The sequence below is a fragment of the Melospiza melodia genome, chromosome 6 (genome assembly GCF_035770615.1).
Source record: "Melospiza melodia melodia isolate bMelMel2 chromosome 6, bMelMel2.pri, whole genome shotgun sequence".
Taxonomy (NCBI): domain Eukaryota; kingdom Metazoa; phylum Chordata; class Aves; order Passeriformes; family Passerellidae; genus Melospiza; species Melospiza melodia.
The window spans coordinates 16,584,972-16,603,084 of record NC_086199.1 but is presented as its reverse complement, the minus strand read 5'-3'; the positions used below and the strand labels follow the sequence as shown (position 1 = coordinate 16,603,084).

General features: G+C 41.4%; 1 protein-coding gene across 6 annotated transcripts in view; it reads right to left on the bottom strand.

Annotated features, from left to right (window-relative positions):
- Positions 1–18,113, bottom strand: part of TC2N (tandem C2 domains, nuclear) — a 30,254-nt gene that overhangs the window by 9,379 nt on the left and 2,762 nt on the right. For 2 of the 6 annotated variants that reach the window (XM_063160100.1, XM_063160098.1), the window contains exons 2-5: positions 6,738–6,864; positions 5,851–6,084; positions 2,393–2,557; positions 542–633 (exon numbers count right to left, since the gene is read on the bottom strand). In XM_063160100.1, coding sequence (XP_063016170.1) covers positions 542–633; positions 2,393–2,557; positions 5,851–6,084; positions 6,738–6,804 — 558 coding nt within the window. In that variant the 5' untranslated portion in view covers positions 6,805–6,864. Of the gene's footprint in view, positions 1–541; positions 634–2,392; positions 2,558–5,850; positions 6,085–6,737; positions 6,865–8,779; positions 8,851–11,723; positions 11,979–18,113 lie in introns of those variants that run through there. The other 4 variants (XM_063160097.1, XM_063160096.1, XM_063160102.1 and 1 more) reach the window with 4 other exon arrangements.

Here is an 18,113-nt window from a genome sequence, read left to right as displayed (position 1 = left end):
TCAAACAAGAAATGATGAAAACTAAATACTCCATTTCAAATAATTGCCTGATTCCTTACTAGTTTCTTGATCCAGCAGCATGCAATTACTATTTTGCAGCAACGAGCTAATAGAGGACCCACTGGACCAGCAGACATTTTTTTTGCTCATGAATATATACACAACTCCATTGCTATGTAAGACATGATTATTATGAAAGAAATAAACACAGTGTTTTGTGTCAAAGGAAACTTCCACTGTTGCACTGTTCAACTGATGGGAAAAACCACAAGATGATGAACCATGACATGCTGTCTGTCCTGTCCTGCCTAACTGCCTACTTGGGTTTCTCAACAGCCCCCCTGGGCCAGAACAGCAAATGTCACAGGAGACACCAGGAAAAAGCCTCTTGACATTGGTAAAGATGTTGAAATTTCGCCTCCAGTCCTCCCAGAGTACAGTGCAATGCCCTCCAGTGTTTACTCTGGAAACAATGCAGCAGGGACAGACAGACTGAGTAATCTGAGTTCTCAGTGCAACCCTGGCTGCAAGGGGAACTCACCTTGATGAACCGGTGAGGGGGGCTCCTCAGATCAAACATCGAACGGCTCACATCCAGGGGCCCAGCCAAAGCACTGGCTCTTAAATCACTAACTAATAAGACAAAAAAACCAATAAAAATCACATCAGCACCACTGCTAGGGAAAAAAATTAACTAAGAATAACTTTCACTAATCGCTGGAAATTATCTGTTCAATCCTACAGATTACAAATGACTAAAATGGTTTAAAGGCAGTGTGATCTGCTGTTATCTGGTAATGTTTTTCAGGAACATGGGGATGGGGCAGGGGTGAAGAGATGCTGTCTTTTCCACAAAATTAAATTTTTAATTAAAAAACGTCGATTTTTATACAGAAAGCTGCCTGTAAAATATAAAAATGCAGAAATATTTTAATCATAAAAATATGTTGTTTACCAATAATAAGTAGAATTTCAGAAAATCATTAATGAGTTTACTTTTCAGTTTGTTTGTGTGGAGGCTTTTTTTGAGATGAGGAGAAGGAGCTTCACATTACAATTCAAGAATTTAATTTTGTACCTTCCAAATAAATACATTCTGTAGTTCTAAACCAACACACATGAAAAATATCACCGTACTCGCTGCGACAAACTAGGTTTAGAGTTTTGTTTTAATAGTTTATAGATGGATAAAGTTCTAAGTTCTGAAACAGCTGTCAAAAAACTCTGAAGGAAAAATTTTAGAACTGTAATCTAGACACAATAGAAAAACCTTTCTTGTGTTTCAACTTACTAAGACAAAATTAGTAAAGTGTTCTCTTTGCTTGAGGAAAAATGGAAAAAGAGATGATGGACTGAAGGGAAGATGCTCAAGACAGTTTAATAAAACCCATTTGGCTCCCACTACAGGTGCTTACAAAGCCTGGTAAAACCATATGTGTTAAAGGCTGCTAAAATTCTACATGTGTTCTGTTCTCTTAAAAAATGTATGGAATAGTCTTTTCATGTAGTCTCTATGGTGATTCAGAATTCTTTTAAAACAGAACACAGACTGAGACATTTTCCCCCAGCTGAAAATAAGAATGCTGTACCATCCTAAATAAAACATCTTTAAAAATGTGAGCTGTTGCCAGTTTCCAATTTCATGGAGAGCATAGACCTTTCCTGGAGTGTTGGAGTTTTCTGAATGCATTTGCCTTAGCAATCACAAGCTAGTCATTTACTCCAGTCTGAACAGTATTCACTACAGGACACATACACCAATGAACAGCACAGAAGACAATTTTTACCTAGGTAGCCAAACACTTTCTATCTAAACTTTTACTGTCTCGCAGCCCTCCCTCATTCTTGCACACTCAGAAGTGGGGACATTGCTGTAGCTTCAAAAGCTAATGGCTAAAAAAGTTGGCATACAGCATCATGCCCCATTTTGCACCTGTTCTTATCATCTGCTCCTGAATGTTTTTTGGTGCTTGCTCCTCTTCCCATATAGGTACTCCTCAGGCACTCCTCCTACCCAACATACTGCCTGGCTTCCTTTTTCCATCTCCCCCACTCCTCTTACTGGCAGCTGAAATCTCCAGTACTGCATCCTGGTCTGGATCAGAGGCAACTAATTGGCAATATCTCACTTTGCCAATTTCTCTACCTTTGTGTGATGCATACAAGCCTTGTTAAGCCCCTAAAAGACAAAAAGTAACAGTGCAGCTGAAAATTAAGCAGAGCTGGCTCTGAGGATTGATTCACCAACCAAGGAGTGTCTGTAGGACACCGACCAGCTCGAGAACCGCGATAACCAAACAAGTCTTCTGTAGACTAATGGCTTTTATTCCTCTTACCTATAAACCCTGAAAAGGGGAGGAAGGCAGAGAAGCACGGGTGTGGTCCTTCTCACCTGATCCATACAATTTCCTGCTATCTGCCTTTGCCGGGCAGCGCCTGATGAGATCAGGCGAGACGCGATGCTCCAGATAGAAGGGGTTGTAGACGTCACAGCTGGGCCACTGGAACGCGCCGTGCAGCTCTGCCTTCCGCTCGCCAAACGAGGCTCTGGCTGACTCTGTGAGGCACAACAAACAGCAAATGCAAGAGTTCCAGACACAACACATGCTGCCTGGCTTCACAAGGCAGGCAGAGTGCCTTCAGGGCAAAGGACAAAATATTTCAGTATTATCTATTCTGGGTAAAGGGGAAAAAAAAAAAAAGAAAACACACATTCGCATTATGTCAGGTTTCTACAGTGTGTGAGCAAACACTGGAACTAAATTGGCCATAAAAAACTATGCATACTCTCTCTTGGGGTTTTGCAGTAAATGCCTAAGTAAGTTAAATACAGAAGGTTTCAAAGACAGACAACAAGACAGAAGTTAACCGCAAAAGTAGCACTCTGTGTACTGAAAACCTCCAAATTATTTAGTTAGCTACCCCCAGCATGTTCTTACTGAACTAACTGGACCCCTAGATCTTCAGGAAGATCTTGTACAGAAAGATAATGCAGCTTGTGACTGCAGTTTCCTTATCTACTTTCCATGGCAAGTCCGTCCATGATAAAATCACTAGCCCAAAATTACTTGAATTGTGGGCTGAGGCATAAGTAGACATATCTGAGACTGCTTGAATCCCACCCCTTTACTCAGCTCAGAATAATTTCAGAAAAAACATGTATGCCTTGGTCAGCAAAACAGTGAGGAACACTGCTGTAGTTTTCTTTACTGTCTGGACTAAAAGAAGCCATATGTAACAGCACTTTAGAGAATGGCATGACCTGGATTCTGCCAAACTCTGATATTTGCTTCCTTCACTTCCCCTCCCTGGACTTCAACCTGTCTCTTAAAAAATGCTTTACCCTGCAATAAAGTACCTTCAGTTCTGCAGGTATGTTGCACCATAAGAGGCAAGCTACCACTGCTCAAGAGTCCCCTCCTGCATGTGTTAGTAAAGTAAAAAACTTAAACACTGAGATGGAACAGGGGCAGTGATAAAGCAAGAACTCAAGCAAAATGGGCTTGAGCATGATGTAAATCAGGATGAACACTAAAAGTGAGGCCACAAAGAATTGCTACACAGCAGATGATGGAAAATCCAATGTTCCAGACCAGGAGCACTTCTTCCTGAGAGCTTACTTCTGTGAGAGCATGAGACTCACTGCAGTGAGCACTGAAGAGAAAGGCTGCCAGAACTTAATTGCTTTCAGAAGGGTTGCCAAGAGCTAACACTGAGCATGTCCTGTTTCACTAAAGGAAAATGGCCAGACATGCACAGAAAATGGTGAGGAACTGAGAACAGCACTTGGACTTCTATAGATATTTAAGAACAGTCTAAGAAAATAGTACCCTAAATACATTTTTTGAGTATGCTGGTGCTTTGGCTAATGTGAAAAAAGAACAACAGCACACTTCACTCTATTTAGTAAATCTCCCTAAAAAGTAAACACTGCATTTTTAAGCACAACTTCATGCAGCTTAAAGCTGCATACTTAAAAAATTAGTATTTATATTTGGAAAGAGAAATGAAAGTTGCCTACTTGACATAAGAGTCACTTTTCAATTATTTGTTCAAAAATTTAAAATATTTGCTCAAGAGTCAGGTCATCCTGCCAGAAGATCTAACAGCTTGCAGCCTAAAGGACCACTCTGTACATAAGGTCCCTCAGAAATTATCAGGAAGCAGAATTCTCAATGTAGACAAGTCACTGACTGTTAAGATTGTGTAAGAACAGTATGAACAAGGAAAACATTCAACTAAAGGCTGTTAGATACATCTTCCTTCTCTCTGGAGAACATCCATGCCTCAAAGTCCTTGATGAACCTCTCTGTACTGTATCTTGAAGATGAGATTAGACTAAGCAAGGCAGAGCCAGTAGCAAAGGGGATAATCAGGAGCATGTCCTGCTTTTCCATAGCATATCCAACCACAAACTTACAACAAGTAGCTACTGAAACAGCAGGCAACTGGGGAGATCAGGCTCAGAGATGAGGGGGCCTCACATGTTCTACCTCCAACCCTTCAGCTGCCTGTTAATGGCTGCTGGCATGCCAAATGAAGCCCACGAGAAGATGGGGCACAGAATGGTCAGTCTGCACTGACTTAGCTTGGCCATGGTGCCAGTGGTACATTGCAGCAGTGGGTGGGCAAGAAGTTTGGTAACAGCCCTGCAGGAGCAGGAAAGAAGCAACAGCAGGGACCTAGGGAGAAGAAGAGGGAAGGGTGGGAATAAAAGCCCACAAACACAAAAAAAAGTTAGGTAGTACTGAATTAGTTGTTATGCAACATATGATTGCCTTTTTTCAGTTATTAGGCTTTTCACCTTCAGAAAGGAAATAAAGTCACATGAGGCTAAGAACATACCACCAGCTTATCATGTCCTTGAGGCAAAGCAGTCCTAGAGAAAACAACTGTTCAGGTATGTCTCTGTGCCAAAGTTTTCCCTTACCTAATTCTCTGCATCTCCTGGCAGGACTAAAAGCCTAACAGTAGCATATGCTCTGTAACTCACATTAGTGAGATAGAATCCTATTCTTTTTAAATGCCACTGTGTCTAAGCTGCATGTACCTCATTTTGGCAGTTTGAGTATGTGAGTAACAGCGGATGAAGTACAAGACTGTTGTGAAGCAGAAAAGAAATAGTATCATATGAAACCTCATAAGAGGGGATCTGTACCCCCTGGCCTCTCAAAAAACAGCAAAAGGAGCAGGAAATAATAGGGACAAAAAATTGTGCCAGATAGTAGCACCTGCCATCTATTGGCAAAATTTGAAAAGGAAGATGTGTTAGTATGTTAAAACATACCAGAATATTAACCATGAAAGCCAGAACACCCTCCTCCTTTTACTTGAGAGATATGGATACTGGGGATATGTTAGGTCTTTCCTGTTTTGGCTCCACTAAACTCAATAAATTCTTTCTAAAGAGTCCATTTCCTTTAAGCATCTTCCATTACTTTTGAATATGAGCACTGGTGTGCAATCATCCCATTCAGTTTTATTCACACAACATCAGAGAGATTCACAGTTGGATGACACTCTTCCCAAAACCTCTCTGGATTTCCAGAGAGAAAAGAAACAAGCTCCCTATTCTCCTGGGACCTCACAGCACCAGCCTGGCAGAGCTCAAGTGTTTGGACAATGCTCTCAGGCACCTGGAGTGACTCATGGGGTGTCCTGTGCAGGACCAGGAGCTGGATTTGATGATCCTTGTGTGACCCTTCCAATTCAGCATAATCTATGATTCTTTGAAACAAGACCAGGCTTCTAGCAAAGTTCTGCAAACATGTTTTCAGTAGGAATACTTAACAACATTGAAGGTGCAGCAGAAGCTAAACAACAATTTCAGCAATACCGTCTGTATTTTACCTTTAATCCCTCCAGCATGTGAGATACCAGGAAGGTTCTTTGGCTGTACATAAGCCATTCTGAATGGAGGGACCACAAATGGTACCTCCTGGCCATCCAGGGGCAGCTTAGAAAGCAAATAATCCTCAGAACAGCCAACTTGACGCTTCACTGACACAGAAGACAATGGAGGCTGCTCTACAATAGTTGGCTTGCTTGCAGCTACTGCTTCAGATTCCTGCACCATGGAAACTGCTAAAAATAAAAGCAAGACAGACAGTGCACATGTGCATTAATTTTTGAACAATACTGTGAACAGATCTCTTCTATTTAATAGTATCTCTGCTTGATACTTTACTTAACAGCTGCTAGTATTCAGTTTTACAGCATTCAGGACTAGCATCAGGAAAAGATATTCATCCTCCTTACACCTGTACTGATCCAAACTCTTTGTTGCCCAAGCTTCTGTACTTATAGCTACTTTCTTAAGTGAATTTGCACAAGAGCTACACTTGTAGCATAGATGAGTTCTTCAAACAAATAAGACACCAAACAAAACCCTAAGAGAGTTAAAAATACCCAGAGTTAAAAAAAAACCAAAAAGCATTCAAATTGAAATATTGAAATTGAAATATATAAGACTTTACACAACCTTGGGTAACAAAGCTGGCTTTTTGGGACAGTATTCTAGACTGCAAAGAGCAGACTTGAGACAACTGTTATTTCTCAGTTCCAATTCATAATATTAAAAAGCATGGTTTCAATCTCCAAGTGGAGGTATGGAAAGAATTCTGAATGTTGTAAGAGAAATCAAATTTATCAGGGGTAACAGAGTAATTCTATTAATAGGACATCTCGTCACTAATGCAGCAAAACATTTATTAAACCCTCATTATGTCAGAACTCACAATCATTTTTTTCCTCATCCACGCAGAAACACAATTTACAGCAGGTTTTTATACATTCTGTTGCCATTGTTTTTAGTGTTATAATTTAGAGGGGACCTCAATCAGCGATCCAGTGCAGCTATCAGACCTGAAAAACACAAGAAAACAAAGCATAGTAGATGGGAGTAAGTAAAGTCAGAATGCAGTATTATCAGCTATTTAATAAGCAGTTGCTTTTTATACACAGTCCCAGGATCAATCAGAAAGTTACTTCAGTCATGAAAGGATCAGAACCATCAGATTTCTCTCACTGAGAAAAATCACTTTAATATAAAAGCACAAGGAAAGAGGTAGTTTTAACATATGGCATTCAAATACTTTCAGTGACCCACCCAGACCGGTCCCTGTCTTGCAAGCACTAAAATTCTCCTCATATTTGTGTGTGCCACTGGGCTTTGGAGTTTACTCAGCTTCACAACTGTTTTGACATGGTATTGTCAAGCCATTTGCAAGATGTGTTTTTAATTCTGTTTCCCTTGTTCATGTTTCTCCTATCCTCTTTCACTCCCCTACTATTTTCACATACATCCATACATGTTTACATTTTTCACTCGACATACTCCATACTTTTAACTTGAAAACAGGCTTTATGAAGGATGCCAAAACTGCCTTCTTTGAGAAGCTACTGCTTTCTCATAATTGTATACACATGAAACCAAAGACCTGGTTTATTATATAATTGTTTGGTGTGCACACAGAAATAAAGCACGCTGACTTTCAGCAAAATAAGAGGCATGTAATCTACAAAAGAATGAGAACAAGTCTCTAACAGCTGGTTAACATTATAAGAACTTTATGACAATACTAACTGGCCTCATTTAAATGTCTTTATTCATATCCTTATGCTCTCTTTTCAGAGAGACACAGACAGCTGTACTGCCTCCTGTCCAAAACTTTAGCTGTCTAAAGTCCTTTCACATCCACCTAAAGTACACAAGGTTCTTAGGAGAGCACACTCAAGACACAATTCTAACTCAATGAAGATTAGAAGACACCAAACAGAACATGAACATAGGTTGAAGAGAAGAGGAAGATAAGTAAGATAGAGGGGGAAAGCATGGAGAAAATATGCAGTTTTACCAAAAAATGAAAAATGGACATGTTTGCTCAGTTCTTTAAATTGCAAGAAATTTCAAAAGCATCTGTGCACCAACACAGAAACGATTCCACTGCAGCTTGAACAGTGCCATAATAGTCTTTGTATAGTCAAAGACAGCTAGAGAATCACACAAAGTCTATGGAAATAAATGTAATATCCCCCAAATTTTTCTTGCATTAAAAGCTCCTCAAATTCTGTAGATGTCAAGTGGAGATAGTAAGCTATGGACACTTCCTCTAACTCGAAGACCATTACTTTGCACAGAATCCCTCTCTCAGTACTTGCCTTCATCTTAAAATTGCCCATGAGTGTGAGTACAGGAAGAGATCTGCATCAAAAACCTTCAGAGGCAATGCCACCAGCTCCAGAACCTGCTCTGCATCTTTACAGAAGCATGAAAAGAGGCATGAGAATTTCTCATTAAATTCTCCACGGTTCAAATGATCAGACTTTCACTGCTGCTCCTCCCTTGGAGTCATACTCATGATAGCCAAGGCTGCTAATTTACTCTGGGTTCCCTTGCAGTGATTTTCCTTCCCAGCTGTTATCAGTATACAGCTGGAGTTAATATGCTTCACTCTTGTTCACCATGTTTAAACTGGACTGAAACAGCTGCTCTGTTTGTTCTAAGCTTTGCAACAATGGTATCTAAGCCTCAGTGGCAGTTTGCACAGGCAAAACAGACTTTTATCTCAAAATGTCCAGATAGAATTTATTCGCTACTGCTGGTGAAGAAACCAAAATGTTAGTACTGCCCTACTTCCTAGCTACATAAAGTAGAAAAATTCATTTTTCTGCATCAGAGAAAATTCAGTGAATTGTTTAGCTGGAACAACTAATGTGAGCAAGGAAACAAATGGAAATCATCTGTCACAAGCAGATGTGACAGGGCTGAGTGCCTTACCTAGAAAGTAAGGGCTTCCTATGGGTATTGAGGATTTAACAGTCATAATGCACTTCTCCACCTCCTGTCTCCTATCATTAAAAAAGACCAAAAAGACCAAGTCAGCTGTGATAGTCTTTAACCATTTCCCCATTTATCAATATGCAAATGTTCATACATTTTTCTTCTATCTAAAGACAAATATAAAGCAATTCATTAGTGCCTACTGTAAAGAAGAGTTAGGATTACAGATTGCTCTTTAGCAATAGGCAAGGCAATATCAACAGTGAATGGCAAAGTATATAGACACACATTGTTAGAGCCTCCATTTCAGTTTTAGCTTAATTATAGGAGTTTGAAAAGAAAGTTCCATGACTAAGAGACTAGAACACTGTTTATGCTTCCTTAAACTTACAAATGTAATGTTTCAGTGACAAACTTGCACTTGGGCCCCTAGCCTTGCACCACAGCCACATTACAAAAAAAAGACTGTATTTGCTGAGGGACAGGCTGTTTAGACACAGTGCTCCCTCGTTCTGCTTAGAGCACTTTATGCAATCAATAACATGGATAGTCTCAATTACTTTAAAAAGTTTTAATTCACTTAATTAAACTACCATGATAAATATTGTTGGTTTTTTTGTTTGAGCAATCCTGGCAGTAAATTAGATGGCTTGGCTCCCACAATATAATTTTCTTGTATCTGTATTTTCCAAGCTGCCTACAGTTATTTATACAACTTTCACTGCATGCAAGTCTTCCCTTAACCATGTGGGAGAGAAAGAAATTTAGCAGGTTCTGTTGTATATTTTATTAACTGAAAATAAACAAAAACATTGTAGAAGACTAAGCAAGTATTTCATGATCTTGACAGAAGTTGACATTGCTATCAAAGGTTAAACTTATCCCACATGCCAGATCCTTTTTGCTGGTGTTTGCTACCCAAAAATCCTCAGTATATAATTTAACAGTTGTTAAAAGGTTGTACTAACATGAATTTATCTGAGAATATATTTATGAAATAAACCAGAAGTGTAGAGACATTTGTTAGGTGCACCACCAAATCCCAAAGAAGTACTGACTTCCCAGCAATGTCATCCATTTTAACAAGAAGACTCCTTGACACTCTCTCTACTTTTTGGGGTCAGTTTTTGTTGGGCAATATGCACATAACAAGGGCATCCTCAATTTTTGAGATTCTAGACTGACAAAAGCATGGGGGGGAAAGAGAATTCACCCTCATTTTCAGACAAATAGAGAGAAATCACTTTGCAGAAGAGGGAACTGAACCCACATCTTGTCACTCATGTGTCAAATTTTCTCTTTCTTGGTGTTTTTCACCAAATTCAGTAAGCCATTTCACTTCTCTCTTCCCAGTATCAAGCCAAAGTCAGATAAGCAAATGAAATTCAGCAAGAGTACTTCCACACTAAGGCAAAAAGAGAGCCAACCTTATTAGAACATCCTGGAAACAGCAGTTTAAAACCCAACCACACACATACACTGAGCCTAGAGAATTATAATAACTATTATTTTAATGGGTTTAGATGGAAAACATAAATTATCTTAATGATTTCCAGATTCCTCTGATAGAAATTTTGACTGAGCTAAAATCAGATAAACGGAGTATCAAAGACTTTAGCTCCAAATGCCTCCAGAACAATTACAAGACAGAGATGTTTGAAAATATTTACTTTCTTCTCCAACAACTCATTAAATAAAAAGAACATGATAGAAAACGGATGATAGCAATATTAAAAGCTGAAAGCAGTCTGAAAAGAAATGTCAGGTCTTTACTGCCTTATGAGAAAAGGGTGTTTTGCAACAAGACTGCAGGTTGCCAATGAATTTTACTGCATTTAATCACAGCTCTGCTCCCTAGGAGTTGAACAGGTAACACATTTAGAACTACACAATAGAAACAAAGGTGAAATAGCTGTTCTCAAACAGGGAAAGCTGGCTAAGGTAGTGGTTTCAAACATTTTGAGATTTATTGCCAGTCATAAATGATAATAATGCATTCTCAGATCTGCATTTGAGAAACATACCACAGCAAAGTTCTAGTAGCAGTAAGTTCTCACACAGCAGGATGTGTAAAACAAAATACCCAGAAAAAAGGGATTATCAGTTGTTATAAAGCATTTGGGACAGATCTTTGAATGACCTAAGTGTCTACAGCTCCAGAAGCCCCAGAGGAGCCAGGACCCTCTGCAACACATGAGGATCTGCCCTCTGGAGAAAGTGAGCTCAAGCTTGCTAGTTCACACTTCAGCCAAACACCTCGTTTCTGATACCTCCTCTGCTACCTGTTTATGCTGCTCTATGACTTTGTGCCTTTTGGATCCACAAGATGCAGTCAGTCCCAGGCATATAAATCCTTCAGAGAGCACAACAGCACCAGCTCAGCTCTCCAGATGTTTTACAGAAGCACAGCACAGCAAAAGCTGCTTCTGATGTAGGTCAGATGGATTATCTTTTGATGGTGCAGATGCTGCTCCAGGCTTAACTTCCCCAGCCAGCTGTTTTGTGGTTTTGCTTCTGGGGGAGAGTGTCTGGGAGCTGTGCACCCCTCTCAGCACAGCTCTTCAGCTCAAGAGGGGTGGCTGATGGCCACCACATCTCAAAACCAGCCAGTCCTAGTAAAACAGCCTCAACAGTTTTGAGACATTTGCCTCCAGGTACTTTGCTACTACAGCAGCAAGGACAGCACATGTACCCACACACACTTACCAAAAATATAAAGCCCACAGTTAAAAAAAAATTAAAAATACTAGTTTTATGGGGACTGTATGCGGGTCTGACTTGTACTGCCCACACAGGAGAGACATGTATTTCAAGTGGGCCTGAGCATGTGAAAAGAGGACACAGCTTTCAGTCCTATTCATTATAAACTTGAAGAGTAGCAGGATGTCTGCAGGAATTACAAAAAGAGGAAACAAAAATTGTCATGCCAACACACACCTACCAGGTGCATGATAAGAAGCTCCTTTCTGTACCTATTTCTGGAAGAAGCCCACAGCAGTGATATTTGCAGTAACCAGTGGGTGGGTGTGTGCATGCCTACACCCCGCTCCTCTGCTTGTAGCCACAACTCTTGCAAGAGCATGAAAGCTCTGGAAATTTGCACACAGAGATTATTCCACTTCTTCTGCCTTCCAAGGAAATAAGGATAATATGAAGCTTTCTCTTTTTTTGTGACTGGAAAAAAAAAAAGGGATTTCATCCTGAAAGCAGTGGATCACAAAGAAGATGCTGAAATAACACAAGAGAAAAAGAGAAGTTATGAGGCTTTTGAAGGACACAACCAGAAAGACATTCTTGTGAGAGATATCTTACAAACAGTTCAACAGATGCAAAACTCTCCCAGTCCAGCAAATGAAAAAAAGAGTGTAATTGAATATTTAAAACTCAAGAGAAGACCATGCATCATTAACCTAGTGTAGCTGATGGAGATTTTATGACAGACCATTGCACAGCCTGCCTTGGGCAAAGAGGCTCCCAGTGCTGTTTGAGCAGTTATGCAGTGGAATCAGGTAACAGAAATAGATGGTAAAGTCACACTCCGTGATGCAAACAAACCACCAACTGCCCAGGCTGAGGAAGCATCTTCCCACACTGGTAAATGATGACACAGCAGCACATCAGGGGAAACTTTACACGTTCCTCTCACTGATCACAAAAACAGGAAACTGAATGGAACAGATAATGGGTATGAGCTGTCAGTCCTGTGCTGCAACCTCCTCTCATTCACTACAGTATGCTAAAGCAGAATTTTGCTTCTGAAGACCAGAAGGCCCATTATGAGCCCATGTCCCACTCTCCTCAGCTTCTGACACCAGTGGATTTCAACAAGTTATGACTGCGCTACACACAGCAACTTTAGCAGAAAGACATGTTTTTATTTCAGAAAATATTGCAATAACTAATTTCCTTCACTACTAATATTGTAACTATCTCCAGGAACTATCCACCTCAGCCTCAAAATATCACAAGATACTAAATGAAATATTTTCTCACCTTAGACTAACACTTGTAAAGACAAGCTTGCTCTCACTCTTACAGCACTGTATTGACATTCCAAACTACCAGTCTGCTATCGGCTCTGCATCCTTCTGACTGTATTTTGAGCAAGTGAAAAAGATGAGGAAGGTGGGAGCCTGCAGACAGCATCTCCACGCTCCCTTTGGTGACTGCCATAGCTTTCAGGTAAGATATTGTTTGCTGGGCTCTCCTACAAGTAACAGCTGCAGGCAAAGTTTAAAGCTCTTGTAATCAGCAGGAGTGCTTAATATGTCACTGCTATCACCCAGGATGTGACAACTTTCGAGGGAAAGGAAACCACCTCAGATATCAGTTCTTAGCTTAGGAGTTGTCAATAGCAGTAAAAGCAGAGCTCACTGTGAGCCCATGAGCTGCTCTGCATCTTCTCCTGCCAACGAGGTCCAGCTCTAACTGTGCCAGGGCAGAAACTTCTCCTGGAGCAGCCGCATCTTCCCACACGCACTTTTGAGGGAACATACCGTGTCCCACTCCAGCTTTGCCTTCTCTTTCCAGCCTCTCTGCCCAGACAAAGATGATCTAATGTATGTCTCTCTTCGTGCAGGCCCTGAGCTGAACCCTAAAGATCACTTGTGCAATCTAGCTGTGGTCTCGTTCAGCTCAGCAGCTGCTTCTTCCCAGGGCTCCAGCCTGGAGGAGGCCAAGAGGCTTTCAGCACATCTGCACACACAGCCCAGGCACAGAGCACCAGAGCACATCACACAGCAGAACTAACTGCTCCTGCCTACTTCCCCTAAGAAAAATAAAGCTGAGCAGGTGTGTGTGCTTGAGCTATTGTGCTACAGGAACAACTGCTTCTGCTTTTCAGGCACCCCTTGGAGAAGGGGAACAAACCCTGGCACGAGTACAGGATCCAAAGCTGTCCTTCTGACAGGGGCCCCAGGGACACCCTGCCTCTGGTTCAGCACTACAGCCTTGCACCTGCAGCCCTCAAATGCAGACCTAACCCAATCCTACCCCAGGATGCAAAACATTAATAATATCATTTACAAGTGCCAAAAGAAAAAATTCCGTAAATCTGAACCAGTTTTTCTAGTGTGAGATTTATATTTGAATTAAGAAGGAAACATTATAAATCTATCCCATGACAAAGCTTAAAACTTTGGATTTTAATATGCTGAATCCCCTCTGCTCTGGGCTGTAAAAGTTGATATAATGTTTCTTCCTAATGTTGCAATAGGCGAGCAACCAATTCATCCGATTACTGATCTGACAACACTGTTCCTGTGAACAAAAGATAAATTCACTGACTTGGACAAGAATGTACAATATTGTATGTACTGGGGCAGTAAACAAAAAAATAAATCCATTATGTTGGACTGCAGACCTTTCTGGATTCAGACGGAAAACGGCAAAGCAAGAGTTGAAGTCAGGACACCAGAAAAGAAAGCTGAAGAGACTAAAATATCTGTAAAAAAAGAACTTGGCTTTTGATGAGAACATGGAAAGAATTCAACATAAGATAAGTCCTTTGCTCTAAGCAGATTAGGAACAAATCACAACAATCACCAATTGTTACTTTATAACCTAACTTAAAACTTAAGACCTTCTTAATGTATTCTGTGTCAGGTTTTAATCCAATTTTTTTCTCTTTCTGCCATTAATGCCAAGAAGCCATGAAAACAGAACTGTCAGCAGTGCTTCTATAGCTCTGATACCAAACAAAACTGGAAACATCTGGATTCATTTTTCAACAAGACAGCCAAGGAGAAGGTATTTTAGGCAAGAGCATCTGCCTGTGGAGTTCCCTAACATGGCTAAATGTGTCTAGTTTTGAAAAGATGGCCCTTGGAAACCAACTCAATGCAACACTGAAAAAGAGCATTGAATGGCACTCAGGATTCCTCAGCTGCTGCCATGACCACAGAGCCATACAGAAAACACATGGATACACATACACCATCCAGACAGCTAATGCAAACAGCTCTTCTGTATATTTGGGGAAAAAAAAAAAAAGAAAAAAGAAGAGAAGAAAAGAAAAGAAAGAAGGAAACCCAAGCAGTTTTGCATGGAAAAATAGTTTCATTACCATTAAAACAAGAATGAAGATGGACAATACTTGGGTACACACTGCTTTGTTTTAGGTGGAGCAGTTTTTTAATAGTTATTTTGCACATAATTGTTATCCTGTTTCATGATGAAGACAAAAAACCCATCAATTATGGAGATTCCAATAGGTGAGGGTTCCCTGTTCAGCAGTTCTGCCCCAAACTGTCACTGTAGAACCAGTTACACAGTGGGGAGAGGAAGCAAACACGTGGGCTGTAGAGATGAAAGCTGAAAGGCTGTGTCTGAGATTAACAGAGGAAAGGTGACTCAAGTACATTTCATATATGAAAACAGGTTAAATGAATGAATCAAGAACAGGAAATGGGAACTGATCTAAATAATTCAAATTCAAACCAGACTGGGAGTATGGCTCTGCAGGGCATGTGTACTGAGCTCAGGAAGCTGCCTAAACACACACTGAAATAAAAGTCCAGAAGGATACTGTCCTTATAAAGTACAACTATTTGTTACTTTTTGCATGAAATCCACCCAGAGCAGGAACCCAGAACCACTATAAGAGCCCCAGCAGTGCCTCTCAGAGCTGCACTGGCTGGAGCTGCTGGCAGCTGCCCAGCCAGATGAGTGGTAACCAGGCATTGTGTAACAGAGGCATTTTTCTTTGCACAGACATGGGGAGAAACAGCAGAAATCAAAACTGTCTCAATTTAATGGCAGTATCTAAGATCCCAATCATTATTGGCCAAATGCTGCTACAAGTCTGGGACCTGGTGGTGGGGCTCTGCTCCCTTCTGAGGAGACACAGGTCCTGAGAGCAGAGGCTGGCAGCAGGAAGCTGCCATTCCCTGTTTTCCCTTAGGACAGAACTGTTTAACCACACAGTGAACAACTGCTACACCATAAATGTATGGGTTTTAAAAAAATTGTATTGAGTTTAAATCAACACTCTTCCTAAGAGATTTTGGACCCATGATTTCACACCCTGGTCAAACTACATCTGGAAGTACCTATACTACTGAACAGAATGAAAGCCAGAGTAATTTAGGCAGATGTTCTGTGTTTTATTAAGACCTCATGGAAGAAATTTTTTTGCAACTCTGGTCACTGCTGAGAAGATGGAGAACTGAATGGGAAAGTCAGAAAAAGCTCCCAATCTAGAGGCCAACAACGTCCCTTTTGCAAAAGTAATTAATGGAGAAAGAAAACCCAACAAAACCAACACAGAATTAAATTGTTTATAATTTCTCCCTACCGCAAAATTAAACTGGTCTTGAGAATGTTTTGTTGTCACTTAAGAGTGCTAAACAACAGAATTTATCTCAGAAACAGGATGCAACTCGCTTTTGTATCAATTCACCACTAACCACAAAGGCACTGCTCAAGTGACTTTTACACCTCATCCAGACCAACCCTCCTGTCGGCATGGCAGGTGCTTTCCTTATTGGAAATGTACAAACACAGTGCACTCACTGCAGGCCTGACCTTTCCAAAGAGAATTCTGCCACAGCCTCACATTGCTCTGCCCTCTCTGTCCTGGTCAAGGGCTGGGCCATCTCTGGCCCCATGAAGCCCCTGACCCAGCTTCAGCAAGCAGGGTGGGCAAAGCCACCTCCAGCCCCTCTGCCCACAGAGAGAGGGGCTGCATTCCTGCAGGGAGAAGGGACCCCCAGCTCTGATGATGGGGCTGGGCAGCAAAGGCAGGCAGCCTTAGGCTCTCCATGCTTCAGGCACTACAGGTGTGCATCCATGCAGCCCCAGCACGCTCTGCCAACGAGGCTGCAGGAGCTCCAGGGCCCAGAGCCAGGCACCCCTGCCCAGGCTGCAGCACCCTGCACCTGCTCACAGCCAGGCTCCAGCCTCCAAAGCACAGGTGCCAAATTACTGGAGTGCCATGGAAGTTTCAAAGTCATTGGGACATGGCCCTTCTAGACTGCTTTTTTTCAAAGCTGGTTTAATTGCCAAAGGAGTATGTCCAGAATTCACTCTTCAAGCCATTGCAGTGGCCACAAGGACCCTCCAAACATCAACACCCTTCATTTGGGACCTCTGTTCTCTCCAGTTTAAGTTTGGCTATTAGATCACTGAAAAACAAAGATTCAAAATCAAATCACCAGGGTACAATTTACAGGAAAGATAAGCACCAGACTGATGACATAATTTATTTCTGGCACTGAATTAGTGCAAACTTCAGCTGCAACGACAGGCAAACAAATACTCATACTAAGCTTAAGACAAGTATCCTCACTAATTCTGCATGGTTTGATGTATTAAGATCATTAAAAAAATATAATGGAACACAAAGAAACTCAAGCAAACCCAGGTTCTGAACCTCTTCCCACATGAGGCTTCTCAGTTTAGATGTGAAGATCCATGCTGGCTGCAAAAGGCTTCCAGGCTACTTCTCTGTGCACAAGGAATCCTCCTGATGGAGCCTGAGCAGCATTACTAACTACAACAACATGGCTTAAACAGAGACTGTTCCACTTCCAGTCAGAGCTTGCTCTGCCTTTCACTTTAAAGAGATGAGATCTTAAGTTCTCTGCTGACAGAGATTGGGTGTTGTCCTACTTAGATTAGAGAGAATATTTACCAGATTTAAGGTATCTGGGGAGATAGCAACTCAGAGTAAACAAAGCCATTCCTCTATAAAATTAAACAAGAGTCCAAAGAGAGGAGAAATACTTCAGAATATGCATCACAGAAAATTCACTAAATGAAGTAAACAGCACCTTAATCAAGCAAAAAAGTTCAATAAATGTTTCACCAAAGTGCAAGTGTACTGCTGGTGTAAGCCACAGCAGATAGGAGGGACATGACAGGCCTCAGGCAGCCAAAGTGTGGTTTCCCAGCTGAGGCTGGGCTGGCCAGGCAGGCCCTCTGGCTCTGCCCACACACACGGGGGCTGCATCTGCCTGTGCCAACCCTGCTGAAAGGGCTGGCTGCTCCTGGGGGGCTGCTCAGCTCTGCCCTGCCAACAGCCACTCCTGCAGGACCCAGTAAACATGCAGCTGCACACTGAGCTGGCCCAGCTCACTGATTAGATACAAAATCAAACGACCAAAATAAACAACTTTCTTTTTTTTTCTTTTAAAAAATAAGTAGTTTTTCAACTCTCCCTGTGGATGACTGCACAAGGTGGGGTCAGAATGCAGTGGGGAAAATGGGGGGCCAGAGCAGGACTGCCCATTTCACAGCCAAGCCACAGCCCTGGGGAGTGCATTTAGAGTAACTTACAACAGAAACTGAACCACCCACCAGCGGGATGAGCGAAAACCAAACCAGCAGATAC